The sequence below is a fragment of the Phoenix dactylifera genome, chromosome 7, assembly GCF_051530095.1.
Source record: "Phoenix dactylifera cultivar Ajwa chromosome 7, Ajwa_hap1_PhDact_Kaust_v1.1, whole genome shotgun sequence".
Lineage (NCBI taxonomy): Eukaryota > Viridiplantae > Streptophyta > Magnoliopsida > Arecales > Arecaceae > Phoenix > Phoenix dactylifera.
The window spans coordinates 30,766,053-30,787,541 of record NC_143196.1 but is presented as its reverse complement, the minus strand read 5'-3'; the positions used below and the strand labels follow the sequence as shown (position 1 = coordinate 30,787,541).

At 35.9% G+C, this 21,489-nt stretch overlaps 2 protein-coding genes across 8 annotated transcripts; one reads left to right on the top strand and one right to left on the bottom strand.

Annotated features, from left to right (window-relative positions):
- Nucleotides 1–180: 180 nt before the first annotated feature.
- LOC103702701 (vacuolar cation/proton exchanger 2-like) lies at nucleotides 181–12,571 on the bottom strand. Of its 3 annotated transcripts, none has more exons than XM_008785241.4 (12): nucleotides 12,061–12,571; nucleotides 11,014–11,265; nucleotides 10,272–10,339; nucleotides 10,143–10,171; nucleotides 9,794–9,990; nucleotides 9,484–9,696; nucleotides 7,300–7,434; nucleotides 5,322–5,438; nucleotides 5,196–5,249; nucleotides 4,243–4,359; nucleotides 1,134–1,227; nucleotides 181–568 (listed from the first exon to the last, which is right to left on the bottom strand). In XM_008785241.4, exons 2-12 carry the CDS (start codon nucleotides 11,263–11,265, stop codon nucleotides 558–560), a joined length of 1,287 nt encoding a protein of 428 aa, XP_008783463.1. In that variant the 5' UTR covers nucleotides 12,061–12,571; the 3' UTR covers nucleotides 181–557. The 3 variants fall into 3 exon arrangements, with proteins under 3 accessions (XP_008783463.1, XP_088557766.1, XP_038983137.1); XM_088701640.2 differs by having other exon boundaries at nucleotides 11,513–12,547; XM_039127209.3 differs by having other exon boundaries at nucleotides 12,132–12,384.
- A 2,328-nt stretch (nucleotides 12,572–14,899) lies between these two features.
- On the top strand, nucleotides 14,900–20,785 carry LOC103702719 (Ankyrin repeat family protein). Of its 5 annotated transcripts, none has more exons than XR_003384827.4 (11): nucleotides 14,900–15,199; nucleotides 16,233–16,289; nucleotides 16,381–16,448; nucleotides 17,374–17,575; nucleotides 17,650–17,771; nucleotides 18,204–18,279; nucleotides 18,395–18,449; nucleotides 18,524–18,574; nucleotides 19,171–19,285; nucleotides 19,549–19,627; nucleotides 20,507–20,567. XR_003384827.4 is itself a non-coding variant. In XM_008785272.6 (10 exons), the coding sequence occupies exons 1-10, from the start codon at nucleotides 15,119–15,121 to the stop codon at nucleotides 20,611–20,613; spliced, it is 903 nt and encodes a 300-aa protein (XP_008783494.5). In that variant the 5' UTR covers nucleotides 14,908–15,118; the 3' UTR covers nucleotides 20,614–20,785. The 5 variants fall into 5 exon arrangements, 2 of the variants coding, with proteins under 2 accessions (XP_008783494.5, XP_088557751.2); XR_015967500.2 differs by having other exon boundaries at nucleotides 14,908–15,199; nucleotides 18,395–18,454; XR_603353.6 differs by lacking the exon at nucleotides 19,171–19,285 and having other exon boundaries at nucleotides 14,904–15,199; nucleotides 20,507–20,785.
- Nucleotides 20,786–21,489: the final 704 nt, after the last annotated feature.

Here is a 21,489-nt window from a genome sequence, read left to right as displayed (position 1 = left end):
AAATGCTCAAGCAATCATTCCCTTCCACTGCGGTGGCATCCAGTGGCTGATGGATTAGTGAGTCAGCTACCTTTAGAAACTCATATCCATAATATTTTGATAACACATTTTTATACCAAAAAAAAGGGGGGGCAGGGCCATGGTCCCATCTCATTAACAATTATCAGTACACCATTGCCATGAGCAACTAGCACCAAGAATCATTATAAGGTGAAGCATGCTGTAACAATTTCATCGTAAGATCATTCAAAAAGATGAGTCCATGATTATTTCCAGGCCAACAAAGTTCAGCTTCCTGGACGAAGGATAATGCTAAAATAATGTGACAAGCAACCTCACCTACTTACTTTAGCTAATACTAGAAGCCTATTGCAACACAATTTCACAATTTCAACGTGGATATAGAACAATCCAAGTTCCTTGAAAAATCGAGGAATCTCCTGGGATATACTGCTCCACACTCCATGTTGCCGTTAATTCGCAATGTCTCATTCCACATTGGTCAGCACAGATGTCGGAATGCACTGTTGAAAATGATCATCTTTAAACTTCAATAATTAATCATCACCTGTCAAAAGCCAGCCAGTTAATTATATGCTGCTTGAAGTTCAAAACTGGCTTATGTTTCTGAGAAAACTGCAGCAAAAGTGCAGCATGCTCGCCAAATTGTTCACATTTCACGTTGAAGGGAGCATGCAAAACATTTAAAAACAAACTGCAGTTTTTGCAAGCATAATGATAAGCACAGAACTAGTCTGTGTTTTTTAACAAGATCCTATTTTACCATGTCCCATCTAGTGCCAATAAGAAGTGTGTTTAGATAATTTCTCATGATGATCTTAATACAATACCAAAATTTTACGCACTTTAACCACATGTTGACATCCTTAAATTTGTTACTTTCATCTCAATTTCATTGGCCTTATTATATACCAAAAGCAGTGGCTGCAGCTAAAAACATTGAACAATGTAAATGATCGAATGGTGAATATATTGTTCCCACTAAGTTTGGATATTTAAATTAATCAATTTATGGTTATTTGACCGAAATTTAAAACTCTTACAGTATCATTCATACTTTTGAATGAAAGATGAAGTTTAAAATACACCAATAATGTTTTATCAGTACTTACTGGTTGCAGGGTCAATATGTACAAAGAAGCTGGCAGCAACAATTAGATAGCATAAGATAAGCATCAGCCCCTTGAAATAGTTTGCAGTACCTTCCTGAAAGACATGGGAGAAAACATGAGATACTGGATGTTTTTGCTAATTCTTAGTTTTGTTTGCGTGTATTAGTCATTTAACATTCAAGGTTTAATTTGATGTTCAAAAGTTTTTAAATAACATATCGCAAGTCCCATAGTTTGGAGAATAAGAAATTGACCGACCCTATAAAAGTTAGCAAAGGAAAACATTGACATCCAACTAATTTCCAGCCCAGTCAATATTTATAACAAGTGATGGATTTTTTCCTAATATACAAGCATTTAACTCAGTCTTAAAAGTTTAAACATTGTAACATTATGCATATCAGAGAAAAATTTAGGTCTGTCAATACAAAATTTCTTTCATGACTATCAGTACAGAAATACTCATGCCAGTGTACAAGTTGACCAATAAACTACTGATTCATACAAAAAGTGCATTAGTAAAGAAATATATAATCACCCTTACTGAAAAAAGGAATGCAGTAACTGGTTTCGCTAGCAATTGAGTAACACTTTAAAGTTGATAATAAATGGTAAAATGATCTAAGATGTCAAATCACTGGTTTACCAGTCAACTAAATAACACTTCAACTAGATTCCAATAAATTTAATTGTTTTACTTATTCCTAAAAGCCAAATTAGCATCAAACCTAGTCCAAGATATTCAGATTAAATTCTTGAAAAATCAAAGTTGCATTTGGTTCCATTGTCAATTCTTCCGTCATTTTTTAAAAGCAAAAAACATGCCAATTGTAGTCACAAAAATTATAAAATGAGTAAAATATTAGATTTTACAGTTTAGGTTAAGGTTATGAGATTTCGAATTACATTCAGATGCAACCTAAGACCATAGATGTAGTCAAAAGCTCCATTTAATCTTCGTATTTCTTAGCCAGATTGCTCTCAGTTCAATTTGTTCAGCCTTTTGGTCTGAGTTCAAACAATAGTTTCTTCACAAACCAACCTATTCCTTTCATGATTCCCAGTTGCTGATGTCCATTTATGTTTAAAATCACCCTCAACATATGGACTACATTGTTTTTAACAATGCAATTTAAAAATCCTTCTTGCAGCTCCCATCTGAGTTATCTTAGTTTTCTCCTCCTATTTCTCAGACCTTTTCATTATTTGAGCCTTTTGCTCATTTGCTAGTTATTGCATATATCAGTACCACTTATGTTGCCGGCAAGGTTCGCTGTACCGGTCGGTACCAGTCGGTACCGAGCGTACCGTACCCGTACCGATGGGTACCGGTATCGGTACACCAATGTCGGTACGGTCGGTACCGAGCGTACGGTACCGTACCGACACTCGGTACGCCTATACTAGTGCGGCACCGGTTCGGAGTTCGGTACCGGTACGGCGAACCTTGTGTTGGCTTTTGATTGGCTCTAACTTGCTTTGTGTATATTACAGTTTCACCGCTCAGCTTCTTCTAATAACCATAAACAGCCAGCCTTTTCCTAACTATTTTGCGTTGGCTAAGCCTCTTCCAATATCCCCGTTTATAACTCTGCTCTTCTTCCATAACTGCTATCTAGAATTCTCTTCTCTACAAGGCTCATCTTACATATGACGATAATGGCCTTATTCCCCAAATGCATTCAGAGATACTCTTGTGCTTGTTTGTTTTGTTCATGTGATCATTGTCTCTGTGTTCCATATTTGTCCCTTTTCTGTATCTGCCCCTTAGCTATTGTATTCTACTGTCATTCATTATGTTTTGATCAGGTTTCTGATTTCTCATGTGAATTTTAATTTTCATCACATCATTGACCAATTCTAGCTTTTTGCTTCACATAACCCTTTGCACTGCATATCAAATTACCTGCACATGCAGCCTTCATCTTTGTTACCACCTTCCTTTATTTTAAATTAGTGTTTTACTGTCTTAGGAGCTACATCCTTATCTTACATCAATTCTCTGCTTCAAACATTGACTATTGGGTTGTTTCTTCTTTATAGTGCCTCCATGCCATTCTTGGACACATCTAATCATGATGTCTAATTTTCGCCAATGCCAACCTGCATTTGGCCACAATATGTTTCTACTTTTCTACGTAAGGACCCTTATAAGGCTTTCACAGTCATTACCCTATGACTCATGGCATCTGTCTTGGTTGAACCTTGAAGCATATGGTTGCTGCCTCAGTATAATGACACTTCCATATGAGCCTGTTTAAAGACCTCTCATGATGCCACCACTGCATTCAAATCAGGCATCATCTAAGCATGGTTATGGTCTTGCATGTAATGCCTGACCCCCCTTGATTGTGGTTGAACATCCTCAGGAACTTACTCATCTTGCAAATTCAGTCCTTGAGACTGTTAGACAACCACTCAAACAAAAGGCTCATATCTTGGCTGCTAAATTACCAGCTCAGTTTTTCTTCTTTAACATTTAGAGATATACGTATGCAGTTGCTCTATCATCTCCTAAGCAGCTATAAGTGACTGATCCAACCCAACTTTGAAGGAGAGGGGACATGAGGAGTTGGGGGCTGGGGATAGGATGGTAGCCTACTATGAAATACTTATGTATTTTGAAGCATGAACATCTACTATGTCTTTTATTTCTTTTGCACATCTAGTATGATGCTCATGTTGATATATTCTTTTATTTTTTATTATCTGGATAAATTTGTGCACCCCTAATGGTGGTGGCATATTCTTAGTGAGAGACTTACACGTATAAATATGGCTTCATGCCCTGCTGCTTATTTCTGCATTCATTTCAATGCTTAGATCCTTAAATTTATATGAACAAGAAACTTGAAATACACCACAGCAGCGTGGCAATTCAGCCTTTATCTTTTAGGGCATAAGAGCAACATCTTAAAATGACAGATCATCTGTCGAATCCTAGTACAGATGCAATATGTTGGTTAAGTATACGCATGTTTTAGATCACCATCTTAGCACATAATCAAAACAGATCACTTTTATCAGCAAGAGAAGACAATCAGCAGTTATGGAGCTAAATACATAAATGAGAAACATAAACAAAATGCTGGGAGCATTTAAGACAGACCTGAAGCATAAATGTCACAACAAGTACTGTTATAAAGAGAGTAGCTGTCTCAAATAATTGAAAATTCAAGTCCATTTGCTTCCCCATAATCCAACCAACAACCACGCAGAATGGTATCTACAATTGGCAGCAGCATTAGTCATTTTCGACCTCAATATAGCATATTTTTAATTCAAGAAATCATTTTTACAAACGTCAGTTTAATCAGAAAGGAAGGCATGATATTTAACAAACTCTTGAAGTATTTCTTGAATATATGTTGCAAGTAATCACTGGCATATAATAGCTAGAATTAACCAATCCATTTATATATTCATGTACTTGGAAAAGGAAGTATGAAATCATCTATCCATAGATAAATCAAATAATTAATTACATATTCAAACTTTACAAAGATCTGAATTGCAAAAAATGAACATCAGATGCTTTTGACGGCTATGATATATGAACATAGGCTTCTTTTTATTCTATTACTAGGGCCCATGAGCTGCACATATCATAGCTTCAAATACCTACCAAGTTAGATACTATCCTGACTTCATCAATAGGGAAGAGCTTCTCAGAAGCATATTATCTTTTCTTACTAGAAAAACAACAAAAATCCATGGGAAATTCTCCCTGCATGGAAGCTCCTCCTGCCATCTTTCTATGTTCATAGCTTGCTTATTCTGTAGCCAAACTAAGCATATGTACTAAAATCACCCATTTCTGATTATAATAATTTCTCATAATAGTGAACAAAATGGATCAAAGAATTAGTTCTATTATAAAATGTAACAAACTGGTTTCCCTGTTTGGTAAGTGGCAACAACAATAATTTTTCCGCTAATAACATTCATAGAGCAAGAATACATATCACTTATCTATAGGAAAAGAAACTGCAAACGACTGATTACGGAACTTCTGGGTTCAAAACAGCATACATTAAGCTTTAAAAATATTTAAATAATTACCGCGAACATAGATATCTGTGTGGATGATCCAATGGCAACCCCCAATGTGATGTCCTGCAGGGGGGAAGTAAAACTTAAATCAACAAAATGATTGGATAATCTATGGTTATGATTCAAAGCACTTACAAGCTTGTCTTTCATGGCAAACATTATTGCACTAGCATGCTCAGCAGCATTTCCAACAATAGGAAGCAAAATAACACTGATGAAAGCCACCGGCATGTTCCATGATTTAGATGCTCCCTAGTAGAGAACCAGTATGACAATTAGATCTTCAATAACCAATGGAGCTACAGTTTTACTATATAACAGTAAGAAGACAATAACTTTCACAACTCCAGTCTTGATATAAGATGAAGACAATTTAAGCAAACAATGCTTAGATGAGAGGATGATCTCCAGTTCAAGTTGAAGGGTCACAAGAAAGGGCAACTGGATTTGATATAAAAACTTGTATACCTTCATTATACAATGAGAACTTTTTATAGGGGTTGAACTATTAAGTATGAACTAAGGGTACTATCAGTCAGATCAGGTCCTGGTTTTGCTAAACTCAGAGCTGTACACATTAAGGTCCCAAGACTAACTTTCGTTCCCTACCCAATCCATTGAAGGATCAGGTCAGGTCCGGGTTTGAGTGATAAATATCTGTATCAGGTCTAGGTCAGTTGGAGGATGGTTTTGAGTACCCGTTGGGTACCAAATATTATATCTCGAAAGAGCCAATCAAGCTGAACAACCTATGCTTTACAAAGTTTACAAAAATCCAATACATGCTATGAAAATTAAATCATGAAGAACAAGCACCTGATGATTAACTATATGATAATAATGGATTAAAAATTGAAAATATACACTTTAATCATAGTCAAGTATAAATACCCAAACATGTTCCAACCTATCATTAGTTTTTATTTTTCATATTGAAGAATATATAAATAAATAATTATGGATGTGTCTTAGATTTTTTTGAATGTATATGCGATGCATGCATGAATGTTTGTAATAAATCTGGTAAGTTATGCATGTTCAGGTTGGTCAGGTATAAAAACCTGTATACCAGATTCAACCTGAAAGTTTCAACAAGTTTGAGTTTGATTTTAAATACAATACATTCATTGTTGGGTTCCGGTCGGGGTTGGATCGGGTTCAGGTCAGGTACTGGGTTTGCAGGTTCCAGTACAATCTACTACTATTAACTGCCAACAAACATTTTATATTGCATGGCGGGTGCTCCTTCATCCAAAGTTGCTTCCCTAAGAATTAGGCACAAAGTAGTATAGGTTTGGTAAGACACCAAGAGCCAATTGTTGAATTGTTTCCAGCTTAGTTGATCCCAGCTTGATCAATAGAGCTTACCCTATATAGAATGGACACGTGTAGTTTGATAAGTTCTCCAAATTAAAAGGCTTGCCCCTGGATGAGAAATGTAGAAAAATTTTGCCATGTCATAATGACCAATGAAGCAGTTTGCTGCAATGACTAGCAACAATTTGATAACTTAAGCATTTCAACGTGAAATGGCAAAACTAAAATTGGAATGCCATATGCTCTGTTATAGTACTTCATCATTTTTTTAATATATATATATATATATATATATATATATATATATATATATATATATATAATTCAGCTCCAGAAATCGCAAAAGAGAAAAAAATAAAAAGAACATTTTCAAATATGATAACAACCAAATTGATGCTCTACAAGTTGCATCAAGTTTGACATGCTTTAATGAAAAAAATTTGACCTTAACATAGTGATATCAAGGTTTGAAATCTCAACGCCTCACATCATGTTATCTATGTCAGCCAATATTGACATTGGGTTACCATCTGGTTTGGCAAACTGTTAGTAAATATTGGGGGCATAATGTGTACTGCACTGTACTTCTATATGGAAGATACGGGGGTACATTGTGAGATTTCAAATTTTGGTAATGACTCTAAACAAACAGCATTATTGGCATAGAACTAGTTCTCTCCAATCTTGCAGCTAAACTAAAATTAGAAGCAAGAAAGCTTAACAATATTTTAAGGAATAGAAAAAAATCGCAAATTTGAATGTACAAGCAGAGTTACTAAATGCAAATATTTATTACCTGTATAGCATCAACAAGGTATCCAGAAAGAATGGAAATCCATATGGTCAACACAGCAAGCCAGGATATTGCTTCCCATTGAGTAATCTCAGGAACATCCTCTTCATTAATATCTTCCTCATTATGTCGCTCTTCCTATATCATTGATCATTACATAAAATGTTTAAGAAGCATTTATAAGAGTATAAGACAAGACACTATGAATTGCAATACCCAAGGATGCAATGAGGAACTGAAACCATGCTTCTTTCTTACTGTAGCATCAAAGTTTTATCAATATGAGTCTCCTGCTATACTGACCATCATTATCATACATGTTGAACAAGATTACATGATAATCAAGCATGCAACTTCCAATAGTGTTAGCAATTGCACATGTTTTGTTAGTGGCATTTTTCCAAAGCAAAACTAGATGCATACTTTAATGTATATAAGTCCAATGTACATTGAAAATATCAACATAAAGTCAGATGCATGACGAGCACTTTCTTTTTGAAATACACAAGATGTTCCAATACTGAATTTTGATAAGCTGAGCAGACATAGAAACACACTGGATATATTTAATTTATAACACAAAATACCAAAGTTTTGACATACAAAGAACTGTATATGTATTTATGAAACAACCTATAGAAATGAAAAATAGGCCATGTCACCCAAAAAGATGCAATAACTATTGTTATAGTTTTCTCATACTCAAGGAATGCTAAACCGGGCCGTACCGCCCGATTCAGGCTGAAACGTGCCGACCTGGTAGAGGCCGAAACCGGCCGATACAAGAGCGAACCGGACGGAACCGGACCGGTTCCATCCCGTTCGGCTAGGACTCGATGCGAACCGGCACAGCATAATGATCCTTGCTCATACTACTCTCTCATCTCTGCAGCAAATCATGTAAGATTTTATAATAGCACTAGACTAGTATAATGATAACAATCACTAGAAAGAAAATGTAATCGTAAGGAAAAAAGAGTGGAATGTCTCCCTATTAAACCAGGGAAAACAAAGACCATGGCAAATTGATAAACAATCATCACTTGAAATGATTATTACAAAGAAAGCAACTTCTTTACCGAACAAAAATGCATAGCATACTGCATCAAAACATAAGATATGTTCTTTTTATTTCTTTAGTTTTTTGGGAGGGTTCGGGTAGGAAAGGTCAGGTCTTGTCATAATGGGTCCACATTACACATATGGTCATAGTTGACACAAGCCATGTCATTTCCACCTACAACCCAAGCCATTTCCACCTGCAACTCAAGCAAGCTTAGGTGAGTTAAACATGGAAGTTGCACATTGCTTAAGTTTAACACAACTATTTCAAACTTCGATCTAGGCTTGAGTTCAACTTAATTGCTGATCGAGTGAGCTCTCATCAAGTCATATATCTAGCCAAAACTGAGCAGTTCACAAATGGCTCACTAAATTCACAGCCCCATCCTGGATGACTTGATCAAGTAGATGATCTCTAATTTGAGTCAATTCTCCCTGAAAGATCTAATATGACTAGCATAAAAAAACATAGTTATATGGACTTCCACTTGTAAGATACTTTTAGGAAAGCATGCTTAAAACAATTTCTAGATGTCTTGCTTGGTGGCTGCACCATCTATAGGTGCTCATGTTTATGCAAAGTCAAAAAGGTACAGGATCATAATTAATACAAAATGCCACAAAGCTCATAGATGGTTTAGGCCCTTTCAAGCAGCTCTATCTTTAAGCACATTACAAGGTACAAAATGAACAGACATGGTATTCCCAAATAGGCTAACATGAAAGATGAACATCAAATCAGACGAATGAATATGTAAGTTATGTTATAGAACCTTAATAGCCAGTGAAAATTGATCCAGGCCTGGGAATCAAAATTTATACCAGGAATCAGATCAACTAGGCATAAAATGTGATTTTTGAATCAACTGAAAGCCATTTTTTTTAAGGAAAAAGATAATTGTTGATTGGTAGCAAATGCTCATTTAAAATGGCATTGTCATTGTGGTCTTCTTATTTAAAATCATTCTTTACAGGAGATGTAGATCAAGAATAGGTAATCATTTACGCAAGATCAAAGGGGCATGTGGCTGGAAAAACCATATGCAAGTCATAGAGAAATCCATAATTATACTCCGATAAAGATAAATGAAACACCAGGGTCATGAACCAGATCAAATGACTTACTCCATCAATAGGATTGTAAAGACTGGGCTGACTCTTCAATTGAAAATAAAGGTAGGCAGCATATGCTACAAGCATGACACAACTGCTAAACCTTGAAAGAGACACTTCTGATTTCCCATATTGCACTTCTGAGTGTGTAGAGTGAAGAACTGCTGGAAACATTATACCCAAGACAGCCATCAAAAGTAACCCTGAGTTTACCAAAGCAGTTGCCTGTTGTAGAATAATGTTATATTATAGGGTGAAATACAAACACACCAGTAACTGGAGAAAATTTTCACAGAAATGAATTCAATGTTCTAAAAGCTACCTTGTTGAAGAGCTGATCCTTGCTATAATGAACAACCCCTCCAGCAAAGAAAGCACATCCTAAAACCAAGAGCATATTTGATAGGATGGAGCCCAGCAAGGATTGCTGAACTACACGAATCATTCCATTTTTCAGTGCATATATTGATATTATCATTTCAGTCGCATTACCAAATGTAGCATTCAACAGGCCACCAACTGCATTTTCCAGATATTATTCATTACTGGACTTAAAATAATTTGGTTACAAGCAAGAAGTTGCTTGGAATAAAATAAAAATGAAATGCCTACTATTTCATGAAGAACATGGAACTTGAATTAAGATATTACAGATATAAAACTCAATGTACCTGTTGGGCCAGTGTAGCATGCAAGCTGCCTGTATAACAGCAATGATAACATATCAATTGACATGCCCAGAAACAGCAGAGTTAAGGAGCGCTAGTAGAAGAAAATTGCATAGACACAGCATGACTTACTCAGTCGCATAGCCCAAACGCTCAGCTAAAGGTGTTATGCCTATTAAGCTGAAAAAGAAAACCCATCCCTGAAATGTGAAGAAAAGAACTTGTCATTAACTTGCATATCTTTCAGATTTAAAACCCAGAAAAGACCAAGTATAGCAAACTTGTAAGCTTTGAAGGTGCACTTTCAAAAAAAGTAATTTACAACTTCAATACATAGAAACACCCATAGTAATTTTTCAATCCTTCTTACTAACTGAAGCAAGAACTATGACAATTTAATGAGCCAAAGTATTTCAGCTTTGGTATTTAAGTATACCAACAACATGCCACTGCAGCATTTTATGGAGCTCAAATCCAAAAAGGAAAATTTACTAGGCTACACAATGTCTTGATTTTTGTTTTAATCATCTCCGATGATACTGGAACCTTCAGTCTGCATGTACATTCGTTTTCAACCCTAGTTCATGATCAGGATAGGATTAACCAAAGTCAGTTATCTCAGGCAAAACTTGCATATAATGACAAAATTTAGTAATTGGAGGGCTAACAAGTAAATGACGAACAATTTTGGATGTTGGTCATCCATGTTGGACCTTGTGCAAGTAAGCTGTTCATTGACCGGAACTTGTTAATACAAAAGCATTGCAGCAATTTATTATTTCTTTATCTTAGTAACAAATGTTTACTATGAGAAACTAAGGAAAGGCTATAAATAAGCAGTCTAGCAGCTGAAACTACAATAATCATGAGATACCTGCTTTCCAGTAAGATAGTGAAGTATGACTGCCAAAGGTCCGAAAGGTAATAACACATTTATTTTTGCTTTGATAAGAACGATGTAAATACTCATCAGTAGTCTACTACGTGTTTTCCTAGGGGTGAATGCCTGAGCAACAGCTGCAAGTGACCCAATATGCTCAAACGTGTGCATCTTCCTTGCATCAAGAGGCAAACTCACGAGAGTCTCTTCATCTAGTTCAGGGTCTGGCTTCCCTACAGATCCCATCTGCATATTTTTTTGACAAACAGTGCGTCAAATATGAAGTTAATTAAATGACAAAAATCGAGAAAAAGCACTGCTAAGAGTAATCATCTTTGTAGGAACAAGAAAGAGGGCAAAAAAATCAAGTATGGCACATGCATCAAAATTTGCATGAGGACAAATTGGTTAAGCTGCAGTCCATAGCGCCATCCAATCATCAAAAACCTAGAAGCAAGATATGATCATTGTATCTATTGGATGTAGAGAAAACCTGTTTTTTCCATCCAGTAGACAGTCACCTTGTTTGCTGGATCTCTTGGTACAGGTTCCGATTCATACTCTGCGATCTCATCTCTTCTAATCGTATATAGGTTTATGCGTCAACTCAGTCATCTTTTCATGTTACATCAAACCATAACGTGAGCTGAAGATGACTTGATCCGTACATCTTTTTCATATTTCACCGACTTCAATTTCCTTCAAATTAACAAATTAAGTAGCTATGGCCTGGTGGCATTTTCCTCGATAACTTCTTTACCAGTTTCTTGTAAACTATTTGATTTGCCCTTGAAAGTTGACAACAAATTTGTAGCATGTCTTTTCAGTTTCGTATCATACGAATCCAAATGTTTAGGGTTTAAATTGCTCCGATCAAGGAATACATTATATATTTTCTCCTAATATTCACATGTTGAGCAGAAATAATCAGATCTCGCGGCAATGTAAAGAGATCATAAATTTTCACATTACAAATTACAAAAAAAGATAAAAAAAGATGATTACGGTTCCAGCATTTGATAGATAGGAAGCACTAATTACCTCCTATGATTCTTCCTGCCGATCAGAGAATAAAATTTCTAAAATTAGAAATTCAGGTAGATGGTTCGAACCCTCAGGAGATTTGCCAAAGCAGCAGAAGTGAAATGCCGAGAAGGAGATCCGGAGAATGCGATCGCCAACGAGATACAACGAAAGAGATTAGGCGAGAAAAAGACCGGCCGAGAGAGGCCGTCAGGTAACCAAAGAGGACGGTGGGGGGGAGAGGGAGAGAGAGAGAGAGAGAGGCGGACAACGGAAGGGAGACAGAAGTCCCGTCCTCGTCGCCTTCACCTTGACCTCGTCAAAATCCAGTCAAGGTTCCACAAGATTCAGCGACGCCACTCGCGAGGAAACAAAGCAGCGCTCAACGGCCGTTAACGGTGAGAAATTTCCATCTCTTTTTTAGAGGATGGGGAATGGGGATTGAGGTGGTTAGCCGAACTCTTAACGAGAAACGTAACGGCGATTACTGTTACAGGATGCGGTTGAGGCCCAGAAGATTTCGAGATTTGGGGATTTGGAAGGGCCGCGGTGAACCAAAATGTTTTTGAGGGAGCCACTTGTAAATTTTATAAACTGCCAGGTGTGATGGTTTATAATGTTGGTGGATTTTATCAATGTAAGGATTATGTGAAATTTTAAGAAAATAACAATGTAGAGGAAGTCACCTAGTTTAGGATTTCTTGATCAGCGGCCTTCATGGTTTTCTTAGTGTGATGTTTTGAATTTGTATTTTTAGTATGTTTCTTTTTTTTTCTTTGAAATAAATTCTATCTGAAAGTTGCCTATGTTACTAAACTCCATTCAAACAAATATAAATGATTCAAGGTTACCGCAAAATATTTATGCCTGGTCTCCTAGGATCCAATCCCATCCAAGAGAAAATATTCATAAATGAAAAGAAAAAGTCCATTGCATTAGAGTTCAAGGAGAAGACCATTAGTCTTAGGATTTTGACTTAATTCTGTTTCTAAGGGTGATCTTTCAAACAACAACAAAAAAAAGTGTCCTTAAATCCTCTTCTTTCTTGTCTCCTTTTTTTTTTTTCCTTACTTATCAATGGTAAATTCATGAGGGTGTTGTTATATCTGTAGTCGCACTTTTGTATGATACTATAAGCTGCCCACTTTGCCGAGTTTATTGGGATAATCTATTTTGAAATCAAAGTAAGTTTGGGAAAATCTCTCAAGAAATCAGAACAATCCATTTTATAAATAACGAGGAAATGAGGGAGTTAAGTTGAAATCATTTTGTTTTTGATGAAATTGATTTTGAATGCATTGATGAAGGAATAATAAATTATTGTTCTCTAAAACTTATTAGTTTAAGAAAAAAAATTTTGGAGGGTTTTAGAGTTTTCCAAGGCTAGGTCGCTTTCTTCGCTTCAATTTTTGAATGAATAGCAGGAATTTATATCCATCAAACTAAAATTATAAACAATAAACAATAATAAAATTGTGGAATACATATGTAGGGATTATTGGTTAAATAGGATCCGCACTAACTTGTTTATAATGGGATCCATGCAATTTTTGTTGTTCCGATGTTTATCGATTGATTACTTGAAAATTATAATGAGTATGATCTCCTCATTAATTTTTCACTTAAATGTAGTTCAGATTCAAACTATTTATGAAAAACTTTCAGCTCTCCCACATATAATGCTCTATACAAAATCAAAAATATTATCCTCTACATCTATAAATAAGCCCATTAGAAAGTTTACGGCCACTTGCTAGCCATGCATGGCTTAATAAGATATTTGTTTTTACTTGATCAAATTATGTGAAATCTATGTAATTCAATTATCAGTTAGTATTAATTCTTTAAAATTAAATATTATTGTTACAATTATTTATTAAGCAGAGCTAGAATAATAATGAACAAGGCCTTTAAGACATAAAAGGAGCTATAGATTCTTCATTGAAAAGCTAATTACCATCTCCATAACCACTTTCCCCCTTTGCTTGTACATGTTTTGGATTTTTGTATAATCAATTAATTGCATACTAATTATATGCCCATATCATTTTTTTTACACATCAAAACATTTCCCTTTTTTGTGCTTTAAATATCATCTGCTGAATCTAAATAACACAACTAGAAGGATAGCAAGTTATTAAGGAAAATGACCATATTCATTGGTTTCTAATATGTGAAAAACACTATAAACCAAAAATGCAAATGATATCACTAGTTTAAACATTTCAATCAATAATTAATATTTCCACTATTATAAAGTTGTTTGTAGAGAAAAGCAAAAATATTATAGAAAAAGTTCAATGAAAATAGTAGTTGTTGCCGACTAATTGGCTAAAATGCTGAATGCTCAAGTATGATTCCAATTGCAAACCAAAATTAATAGATAAAATTTTATTTTGAATTCAAATATGATTAGATACTCAGATTACCGAAGACAATTTGAATCTACTTACAGAGGCAAAGTAATTGTCAATGCAACATGCTGTCGCACAAATATACATTGTACGAGATACGTACAATAAAATTCTAGTAGTGGATGCTTGTTATCAATCTAGTATTGCTTGATCCAAATTCTTGAGTCCCATCCATCCATCCATGCTCATGTTTGTGCTTAAAAAAAAAAAAACATCATATCCCATGATGCAAGTAGTTCAGTATTAAATCAAACAGTCTATATAATTCAATACTTATTCTTTGAGAGAGAGGAGATAGAGAGGGGGGTTTTTATCTTTTCTTGCGTTGTGTTTTGCATAAGAATGTAAGAAATCATTTTATGCAGTCATTTGGCGACACAGAAAAACATTAAATGCAACTTCATCCGAAATGGCCGTAGATCGCACACCAACAGCGCGTGATGGCCACCAGCAAATGGACGGCGGATCACCAGCCTTCCGCATCCATTCGATCCGATAACAAAAACGACCGATATCGGCCAATATCACCGCATGCCATCTTCTTCTTCTTCTTCCCTTTCTCGCTCTCCCAGGTTCAAAGTCTCCTTGTTCTTGTCGTTCTCCCCGTCCTCAACCTCTCAACCGTCGGATCGGAGGGGTGTGAGGGAGATCGGACCGGATCCATGTCGGAGACTCCGCCGCCCTTCCAGGAGGCGGCCCGCTGCGACGTATGCCACTGCAGCTTCACAACCTTCCGCCGACGGGTGTGTACTAACCAGTATCTTATCTCCTCATCCCTTCTTCTTTTTTCGAAGATTTGGTTCTTCTCTTCCGATTATATGAATCATCTACGATCGACCGTCATCTCAAAGTCAGCAAATTTCTTGGCCCCTGTCAGACGAAGGAGAATATTAGCAAAACATAAAACAAAAAAAAAATAGAAAGCATACGATGAGCAAATTTGATGATGGGAATCAATACATCATATCATGTGATAGAATTTGATCAAAGCTCATATCTTATCTCAAACTCACGAATTACATACCGCAGTCGCATTGCCACTCTGCACCTTTAGGTAGTGATCTTAGGAATTCTTGGCATGATCCGGCAGCTAGTCAGAGAACTCCATGATGCAATGAATGAGATCTGATATTTCAAGAATAGAATAACTTGCTATACTACTTGTGTCTTATCAACGATCCGGAGTAGTAAGAAGATAATGAAAAGAATAAGAATAACTCAGCTTATATTGGTGAATATTGATATTGATTCCTTTTATGGATTGATTTGCTTGATCTAATAATATTGGTTTGCATGCATGCATTTGAAAATTTATGTATTTGCAAGGAAATATGTAGGTGATTCAGGCACTTGGCATTTTTAAATGGACTCAGCCTCCCATTCGCCTTCTCTCTTGCTTTCACTTTCACATTGGGCGACTGAGCTGTTCGCCTATGATGTCCCCTCTCTTTTGTTTCCTATTGGCTAATGGTGCACCTTCAAATTCATGCTATCTACCCGTGTTCTATGTGGTGTGCTCGAGAAAATATTTAAACAGTGCATGCAGCAATGATTCTCGAACAGGATAAATATCTACCTATTGCTTTGGTGTTTATAGTTTTTAGGTTTGCTTATTATTGATTGCTGTCCCTCATTATGTTATTGAAGTTCAGTAGGTTCAAATCCATTTTTTGGTCATTCAATCCTAAAGTTTTAAGTTTTCCCATGATGTATACGTGTGCCTTAATGTTTACCTTTATAAATATGCTTCTCATCAAGGTACTTCTCTTTGTACAGCATCACTGCCGATGTTGTGGCAGGACCTTGTGCCATGAACATTCATCGAATCAAATGGTACATGCCCGTCTCATTTTTGCTTATATCTGACTCATTACAAGTTTGAATTTAAAAATTTCATGTTTCCTAATTCTGGTTCTTGTTTCAGGCTTTGCCACAATTTGGCTTATATACAAATGTCAGAGTATGCTATGACTGTTTCAACAAGACTTCTTGGTAACTTTCTCCAATTTTTGTTTAATGTTTTTTTTTAATGTGTGGGTATTGGAAGGGTGAGGGATGTATGCTGCGTCATGCACATTTCCATGACATAGACTTGTAAATCAAACCTTTTGTTTCTCTATGATCTTTCAAAGCAAATATTTACTTTAGGGGCTATTTGGCATTTCTTGTTTTCTATTTTTTAAAAACAAAAATACGGAAATCTTTGGCAAGAAACGTATTAGATGCTATTGTTTCTAATTTCTACTTTTCGGAAGTCATATTTATTGTTTCTAGAAAAAAATGAAAGTAAGAAATCCTTACAATATTTTTTTTAAAAAAAAACTTATATTTTTTTGCTACCACCACCATTCAATTGATGAGAGGAGGCAGGAAGGGAGAAATAAGAGGGATCACAATGATTGTTGGTCCTGCAATTCTGAGACAGCAAATCACCTTTTAAATGGATGTGTCAAATATCAATTCAAATACTTCCTAGTTAATGCTGCCAACATTCTATTCTGGCTGTTTCTCCTGCCTATTGTGGGATATCTATTTGTTGGTCATTCACATACCCCTGCAAGGAGTACTAGGTTTCATAGCAAGCCTAACCATAAGATATTCTGTGTAGATGCTTCTGGTATACATGTTTTTCATGTACCGAAGATGTGCCTGAAGATTTAAACAGTAAACAACAAAATATCTATGTTATTCTGCACAAAAGGCATAGCTTATGATGTTTGGAGATGGCTTTTGTACCAGTCACTCTATGAATGTCATAGTGTTAAGTATTCTCAATGCCATGGCACTGTGTTGGTTGTTGTTTTCTCTTTCTTAACCAGATGGTAAGATTGATCGTTAATTTTCTCTTGCTCATGATCTTGACATACCTAACATTCCAATTTATTCTTACTTCATACTTCCTAATTTGCTGCTCTAGGTCTGGGAAAGATGATAAACAGACATCTCAAAGTGCCACTGCTGCTGCAACAGATGCCTTTTCAAGATTACAGGTGAATGAAGATACTGTTTCAATAGCCAAATCAACTTCAGGAGATCCAACTATAGGTGTTCCTGAGTGCAAATGTGGAATGCCTCTGTGCATATGTGAAGTTCCAACCCCAGATCCAGCTCCCTTGCCGGTATGTAGTTGTGAGGCTCTCAAAACTTGGCCTTAGTATTTCCATTCTCCTGACGACTTGCTTATGTGCTGCAGATGAAGAATAGCACTGTGTCAACCTTGCGGTCTAACCCAAGACCAAAGAAGGCTCTCAATACACAGCAGTCAGTGGAATCTGTTCCAAAGAAGCTTCCTTCTTCATCATCCAGCAACCAAAGGTTAGTTGCAAGCCCATCCCAAGGTTTTTTCAATGTAAACGTTTTATATGTTCGATTCCTCCATGACCCAAGCTAGTCATCATGAAGCTTGAAGATTGGAGTAGGAAAACTTGTTTTATCTTTAGTTATTTAGTATTACGATGTGTCTTGACTATACTCGGGTATGACTACCCATGTCCCTATTTTGACTTTTGTAATTTCTCCTGTCTGTGTTGGTTGTCCTGTATATATTGAAACATTATATATGCAACAACCATGGAAAAACATTTTTGTCAACCGTTTCTGCATTTGGTTTTGATGCATATGTCTCACCTACTCCTGAGGAGTTTTACTCACATGTCTCATGTATTGGATCATCAAGCATATGTTGTTTTTCTGATCATACAAGATTTGCAACTTGATTTCTTTGTAACTCTAATAATGTATTTGCAGTTCATTTTTCAATCTCGGTCAAGCAAGCAATGGTAGCTTAGATAAAGGTCATGCAGATTATGATGTCAGTGGAGAGGTATAAATGTTCATAACGTCGCTGCCTTATGGCTTAACCAGCTCGTTCAGATTATGATAATTCAATATGGTTTTGAGGAAGCATGTTAATTAAGCAGGTTGTATTTTGTTTGCAGGGTCTAAGAGAAGCCATTAAGAATAGCGATGCTACAGCTGTCAAAAACCTTCTCAGTAAGGTATCTATGTCCATTTGTCATATATCTTTTCACTGATGAATTGTAGCTAATTTCTCGTCACTGGGACAGGGTGTGGATGCAAATTACTGCGACAAGCAAGGATTATCTTTGTTACATCTGGTATGTAATTAAAGGTGAAACAGTGTCTTGGCATATTTTTCTTGGCGATATAAGAATCCTTTCTCAAAAACAAAAAACATAAGAATTGGCTAAAATTAATTTATTTAAACATAACAAATTATATGGAATAGATCTTCTTGAGGCACTCCACAATGTCAAATTGAAAGGTAAGGGACACTAATGCCCCCAAATTAACTGTCTGCCATTGAGAAGGTTGGAAGAGGAAGAAGAAACAGTGAAAAAGATTAATGCTTTGTCAAAACAGCAATAGAAGTTTCATATGCAAATTGATTTCATCATTTTACATAAAATTGCTTTTATTAATTTTGTTTCTTTTCATTGTCAGTTCTTTGGTGAGTAATGATTTGAAAACTTGATCTTCTTCTTACTATTTCAAACCTAATGACCTCCATGTACATTTTGGATCAATCACTCAAATTGATAGATGTAGTCATGATTAGCCAGAAGTTCCTTGCTAGAGTTGATCCTAGTATGATACCAGTTCCTCATGAATTTATCCGTAATAGCTAAACACAGATGATTTTGGCTGTGGGGAGCAACCAATTTCACCTTGATCTGCTCTTCAAATTTCGCAGACTGTGTGGCAAACAACATAGTTTTTTTCTGTTGCTCGGAAGAGTGCATGTAGTTGATTATTTTTCGCAAGGAGAGAGGAAGCCCTATCAGGCATTTTCCACAATACTCGTGCAAGTATGACTTCACATTATAATGAGTATTGATACCTTTCATGTGTTCATGAATGTTGTATTATGTGTTTTGTATTTTTTTTAGTACTTAGTATTTGTCAGATGTCTTTTTTTATTGTGTTGGTTTAAAGTATCATAAGATTACCATCAAACTGCTTAGAATTGTGGACCTTTTGATCGTGTAACTGCTGTCAGATCATCCCTATTCATGTCTTATTTGTCTTATCCTTTGTTCTAATGGAAAATTCCTTTCTTTGACTATCTCAGGCTGCACTTTTTAATCAGACTGAAATTGCTTTCATTCTCATGGATCATGGAGCAAGCATGGAATGCAAGAATGCTCAAGGTAATTGTTATCACAATACATATGAAATATTCATAAACTAAACCAGTAATTGAAATGGTTCAATTCCTCTTGATTATTGATTAATTGACCCTGTTTGTGATATACAGTACTTAAACAAGTTTGGTTTTTTGGGTTTGGATATGCTTAAGCCAACTTTATTGTATAACGGGGCAGTGTCTTGCCACCTTATAATATAAAAAAGTCTTAAGTAAAATTTGTAATATGCTAGATGTTAAGACATCAACAAAATTGAGTGAATATACATGAAAGAGAATGTAGGATGTCTTATAGATTCTGAGAGGTTTTAGGCTCTAGTTATTATTTATTTCTTTTTGGTCAGCGAAAGGATTATATTGATTAAAAAAATCTTAGTAGTAAAATTTACACTGTCCCCATGTTCTGACTATGAAATATATATTGACAAACTCCTTAAGAATGAGTTCACCAGCTAATTTTCAAACAAAATGAAACTGAAATACTGATGGAGGAAAATCCAGCTAAAGACAATGAAAAAGAAAAGAAAGAAAAATGAATAGAAGAAGACCTTGTATGGATTTTAGATAGCCAATACCATGAACAACTTAGTGGTTATCCATAGTATTTTATTTGTGAGTGCTGCTCGGGGATCATTGGGACTGAAATTCCTGGGGACATTTGAAGGTGATCGGTTATCCTTTCAAGCCATTCTTCATAAGATACCGATGTATTAGGTATTGGTCTCCTCTCATGGCGAAGGGGGTTTTGTTCTCCGATGCATAATTCTCCAAGTTATTTCTTTGCCTCCTAAACAAGTTTGGTTCTTTGAATTTTATTTAATTGCAAGATCTCTATGTGCAATTAATAAGATACATTGCTAATCATGCATGTTTCTTTGATTAGGGGAAACACCTTTGGATTGTGCTCCTACCATGCTGCAGTACAAAATGCGTGAGAAGATGCAAGCACTTGCAAGCAACAAACAGGCAGGTGGTGATATTGTAAATTGAGTGTCAAGTTGATTTTTATCTGTATATTCTTGAACTCGGTTCCCTAGAGCTCATCAGTTCCACTCAACAATGAACCACTTATGCTAACTGTTATTGCTGCTGTAGAGAACCAACTTTTTTCATTGTGGGTTGGCCAAGTACTAAATAAATTGTTGAAAGCTTTTATTTTGCAGAGGGTTGCCATTCTTCTAGGTTCAGAAGCAATTATTTTAATAACGACATACCTTTATGCCACTCATTAACCACTGTTGCTTGAACACTGAATCTTTTAGCAAAATGAATTTAAGGTCTATTGTTCCATCACCCGTATATTTTTTTTGCTGTTATTTAACTTGCATGTTATCAGCGAGCATGACAATGTAGCACCTAAGCAAGAAGAGGGGTGCATACAACTATGTCTCACTTATCCCATATTCAGTGATTAAGATGGTTCCCGGTGGCCTGTATTGATCTGCATCGATCTATAATATAATGCAGCTCCACCATGGCATTTGTTCAAATTGTGCTTTTGCCCAGGTTGTTGCTCAATTTTCCAACAAGTATACACGTTCATCTTGTATTAACTCACAGGTATAGCACAATGATAGTTATGTTACAATTCTACAATGTACATGGAGCTGCTGCCCAAATATGCAGCCCTTCGCCGTTGCAGGTGATTGATCAGGTAGGGCTGGTGATATTCTCGCACTCGTCGATATAAAACATTTTAAAGAACCCTAGCAAGATTAAGATGCAGGATCAGAATATGTAACAATTGTCAAGGTCAGAATACAAGAGATTCATGCCAAGCCTATGCCACAGCTTAATGTCGAGTCGTTAACTAGGTTATAAGGAGGAACCTGCAAACATTCACAAAATATGAGCAAAATAAGCTCC

Excerpts from the sequence above, each read along its gene's own strand:
- LOC103702719 (XM_008785272.6), top strand. The coding sequence starts at position 15,119 with ATGTCGGAGACTCCGCCGCCCTTCCAGGAGGCGGCCCGCTGCGACGTA. Across the intron at positions 15,200-16,232 it reads TCACAACCTTCCGCCGACGG|CATCACTGCCGATGTTGTGG; the intron begins GTGTGTACTAAC and ends CTCTTTGTACAG. Across the intron at positions 18,575-19,548 it reads GATTATCTTTGTTACATCTG|GCTGCACTTTTTAATCAGAC; the intron begins GTATGTAATTAA and ends TGACTATCTCAG.
- LOC103702701 (XM_008785241.4), bottom strand. The coding sequence starts at position 11,265 with ATGGGATCTGTAGGGAAGCCAGACCCTGAACTAGATGAAGAGACTCTC. Across the intron at positions 9,697-9,793 it reads AGGATCAGCTCTTCAACAAG|GCAACTGCTTTGGTAAACTC; the intron begins GTAGCTTTTAGA and ends ATTCTACAACAG. Across the intron at positions 1,228-4,242 it reads TTGTGACATTTATGCTTCAG|GAAGGTACTGCAAACTATTT; the intron begins GTCTGTCTTAAA and ends CATGTCTTTCAG.